Here is a 3,880-nt window from a genome sequence, read left to right on the forward strand (position 1 = left end):
AGCGAGGTCGTGCATCTATGCTGGAGGGGGTGCGGGGGGGGGGGGGGGGGAGAGAGAAACGGAGTCGGTGAGACGCAAGGAGAAAGAAGAAGAAGAAGAAGAAGAAGAAGAAGAAGAAGAAGAAGAAGAAGAAGAAGAAGAAGAAGAAGAAGAAGAAGAAGAAGAAGAAGAAGATTGGATTTATACCCGGCCCTTCACTTGGAGTCTCAGAGCAGTTCACAAACTCCTTTCCCTTCCCCTCCCCACAATAGACACCCTGTGAGGTGGGTGGGGCTGAGAGAGCTCTGACACAAACTGCTCTTTTTCAAGGACAGCTGTGCCAGAGCTTGTGACTGACCCAAGGTCACCCAGCCAGGTGCAAGTGGAGGAGTGGGGAATCAAGCCCGGCTCTCCCAGATTAGGGTCCGCGCACTCAACCACGACACCAAACAGGGATGCTTCCAAGCAGCTCCAGCAGAGAAAGGGCAGCAAAGGAGACAACTTACTTGCTATTTTGGATTTCACTTCTGAAAACCTGTTGACGAGAAGCACCAGGGATTAAGACACGCTCCTTAAAAGGAATGGTTAAGGTGAGATTCCAGCTCCCTTGGTCGAGGGCCGTTTCACTTATTGTGTGTTTTCTTTTAACATGCACGCCTAGATGTTCCAAATATACATTGTTAAAAAGGGTCAACTCAACCCACAGGGGTGGCCATGCAGGTAACACTCTTTTAAGATGTGACTGGCCGTGGCTCCTGTCAAGCATTCATCAGCCGCCGATTTGTTTCTGGTCTCGCTTCGTCGTAATCTCCCCCCCCCCCCTTTTGCTTCAAACAAAATTAGAAGTCTCCGACGAAAGAGAAAGAAAGAACAGAGAAAGCTGTCCGGTGCGCCTTACCTGTCGAAAGGTAACTCCTGGGCTATCAGGTGCAGCTTCTGGATAATGTCAGCGGCCTCTTCAATCTAGAGGGCGATAAAAACGTACAATTTATCATTTAAAAGAACTAAGCCAGGAGATCACTGGCTTCCCAGTGTCCTCGCTTCACATACAGAACAGCGATCGTTTATTTTTGAAAACCTTACATGGGTTGAAGTGGCAACACGGAGTAACTACTGGCGACGAGGAACCTGGAAGCTTCCTTGCTTAAACTTCTGCCCCATCTTCACAGCTCAAGCCCTCCCAGAAAACTCACTTAATATTGGACTTCCAGCCTTTACTCCCTTAAAGTGATGGAGTGAATTATTTACATCCTTTCCAATCTGGTTTTAGGCCGGGTTATGGCACTGAAACGGCCTTGATCGTCCTGGTGGATGACCTTTTCTCTTGAGTGTTCGTCTGCATCTCAACTCCCGTATATGCAGGTTATGGTCTCGGCAATTAGTAGTTCACAAGAAGTGTTTTCTCTTTGCTGGCAGAGAGATGCTTTTGCTAGCTACAGGGACATTGCACATGTATTGGTGATTTGGGTAAAAGGTCCAAACTCACCACCATCTCTTATGATCAATGTACTTGCAACCTTAATCACTCATTACATTATAGTCATTTCTGTACTCAGGTGAAGAGGAGGAGGAGATTGGATTTATACCCCGCCCTTCACGGCTTACAATCAGCTTCCCTTCCTCTCCCCACTACAGACATCCTGTGAGGCACGTTGGGCCGAGAGAGCTCTGAGAGAGCTACTCTTGAGAGAACTGCTCTGAGAGAACTTGTGACTGACCCAAGGTCACCCAGCTGGGTTCATCTGTAGGAGTGGGGAATCAAACTTGGTTCTCCAGATTAGATTCTGCCGCTCCTAGCCACTACGCCAAAGTGCCAGAACACAACAAGCAGACACATTTCCACATAAAAATGTATGTATGTATATATTCTTAGCCCCCACTTGCCTCTTAATAATACACATGGCACAGGTGTTTAACAAGACGCTTGTGTGTTTTGTGTGGGACTGGACCCTTGGCAAGAGATTCATGGTGGAACATTACGCACAGCTGACTTGAGACCCTGTCAACCTAGGGTATCACGTTCAAGCTACAAGCTGTACATCAGCTCTACGTGATGACGCCTTACCAGATCCGTCAACAGCACTGGTTCAATTCAGGCATCACAGTGAAGCAATGGAATGGCCCAGACTAACCTAATCTCATCGTATCTCGGAAGCTAAGCGGGGTTAACCCTGGCTAGTCCTTGGACAGGAGACCGCCTCGGAAGCCCAGGTCTTCTACACAGAGGCAGGCCGTAGAAAACCACCCTCTGCGTTGTCTCTCGTCTTGAAAATGCTACGGGGTCGCCGTTGGTCAGCTGTGACTTGACGGCACTTTCCGATACCAAATGGTTAAAGCTTCCAAAATGCACATCAGGCAACCAACGGTTTAGAGCTGCTTTATTGATTGGTTGGTTGATTGATTTACGCTTTCCGTTTCTATCTATCCCGCCCTTCCCTGCGCAGCAGGACTCAGGGCAGGTGTCATGACTTGGGCTGTGCCACCGGAGGCCTACTAGGCCCAGGGAGCCTGGCTAGCAGTAGGTGAGGCTGGGCCTACAACTCCCAGAAGCCCCTGAGAGGGTTTGGAGCCAAAGTTGACCAATAGGAAAAGAGGAGGGCTGGGAATAAAAGACCTGGTGCAGCAGGAAAAGCTCTTCTTCTTCCCAGGGGACAGAGCCAGAAGGGACTGAGGCTGCTGTGGGGAAGAGACCCTCATTCTGAGGGAAGGGTGAGTGGTCTTGGAATACTGAGCTAGGGACAGTATATACTTAGACGCATTAGGGAATTTGATTTCTTTTCTTTTCACCCACTTAATGTTATTATTCTGCACCTTGTTTGTTTGACCTTATACAATAAACTATTTTCATTGTTCTCTCTGCCTGGTCCTCACGCCTATTATTCGGCCAAAAGGGAGGTCTAAAGGTCTCGGGAGGGTGCTCTGGGCCTTCTCAAGGGATTCTAAATTCAGAGTGGTGGCAGCGTCAGGTGACACCCCACCTGAGTCATGACAGAAGGTAATTGGTTTTTTTACATTTAACCCAATAGACTTCTGGTTCAAGGCAGAATGAAACACTTAAGGGAGCTGTCTGCCATGCAGCGGATATCTGATTACTGGTTTCCAGCTCTCCCCCCACCCCAACACATACAGCACCACTCAATGCTCTGAAGACAAAAGAGAACACTTAAGAATGGATAATTAAGTATTTGCTAACTTCTTAACTCCTCCTAAGAGCCATAAGTCATATGTGATATATTTCATGCTCTTAAATCATAATGCAAAATTTAATGCTCTATACCCTCTACACACAGGATTGTACCCCCACCCACCCCAGTAACACCATCATCAAGTTTGCTGATGACACCACTGTGGTGGGGCTCATCTCTGGGAATGATGAGTCTGCTTATCGGGATGAGGTGGAACGGCTTTGTGTTTGGGGCAGGGAAAATAATTTGATCCTCAACACCACCAAGACCAAGGAATTGGTAGTGGACTATAGGAGGAACAAAACGGACATCCAGCCACTGTTTATTGGTGGAGAACGTGTGGAGAGGGTGGCTACTTTTAAGTTTTTGGGAGTGATTATTGAGCAAAACTTGACCTGGAGCGCTAACACCACTGCTCTGGTGAAGAAGGCCCAGCAGAGGCTCTTTTTTCTCAGACTTTTAAAGAAAAATAACTTGAGTGAGAAAATACTGATGTCCTTCTATGGTTGCTCAATAGAGAGCATTTTAACATACTGCGTCTGTGCCTGGTTTGCCAGTTGTACGGCTGTGGATAGGAAAGCACTCCAGAGAGTTATCATCACAGCCCAGAAGATTATTGGCTGCCCTCTCCCGTTCCTGGAGGAATAGTTCTCGATGTTTGAAAAAAGCAAAGAACATTCTGCAGGATTTGTCACATCCTGAACATTCCCTGTCTG

The 3,880-nt window shown here is 47.6% G+C and overlaps 1 protein-coding gene across 1 annotated transcript in view; it reads right to left on the reverse strand.

Annotated features, from left to right (window-relative positions):
• EXOC5 (exocyst complex component 5) overlaps positions 1-3,880 on the reverse strand; it is a 69,849-nt gene that overhangs the window by 26,918 nt on the left and 39,051 nt on the right. The window contains exons 5-6 of the mRNA XM_015406888.1: positions 878-944; positions 486-514 (exon numbers count right to left, since the gene is read on the reverse strand). Coding sequence (XP_015262374.1) covers positions 486-514; positions 878-944 — 96 coding nt within the window. The remainder of the gene's footprint in view (positions 1-485; positions 515-877; positions 945-3,880) is intronic.

This window comes from Gekko japonicus, unplaced genomic scaffold, assembly GCF_001447785.1.
Source record: "Gekko japonicus isolate JY-2015 unplaced genomic scaffold, Gekko_japonicus_V1.1 scaffold2082, whole genome shotgun sequence".
NCBI classification, from domain to species: Eukaryota; Metazoa; Chordata; class Lepidosauria; order Squamata; family Gekkonidae; genus Gekko; species Gekko japonicus.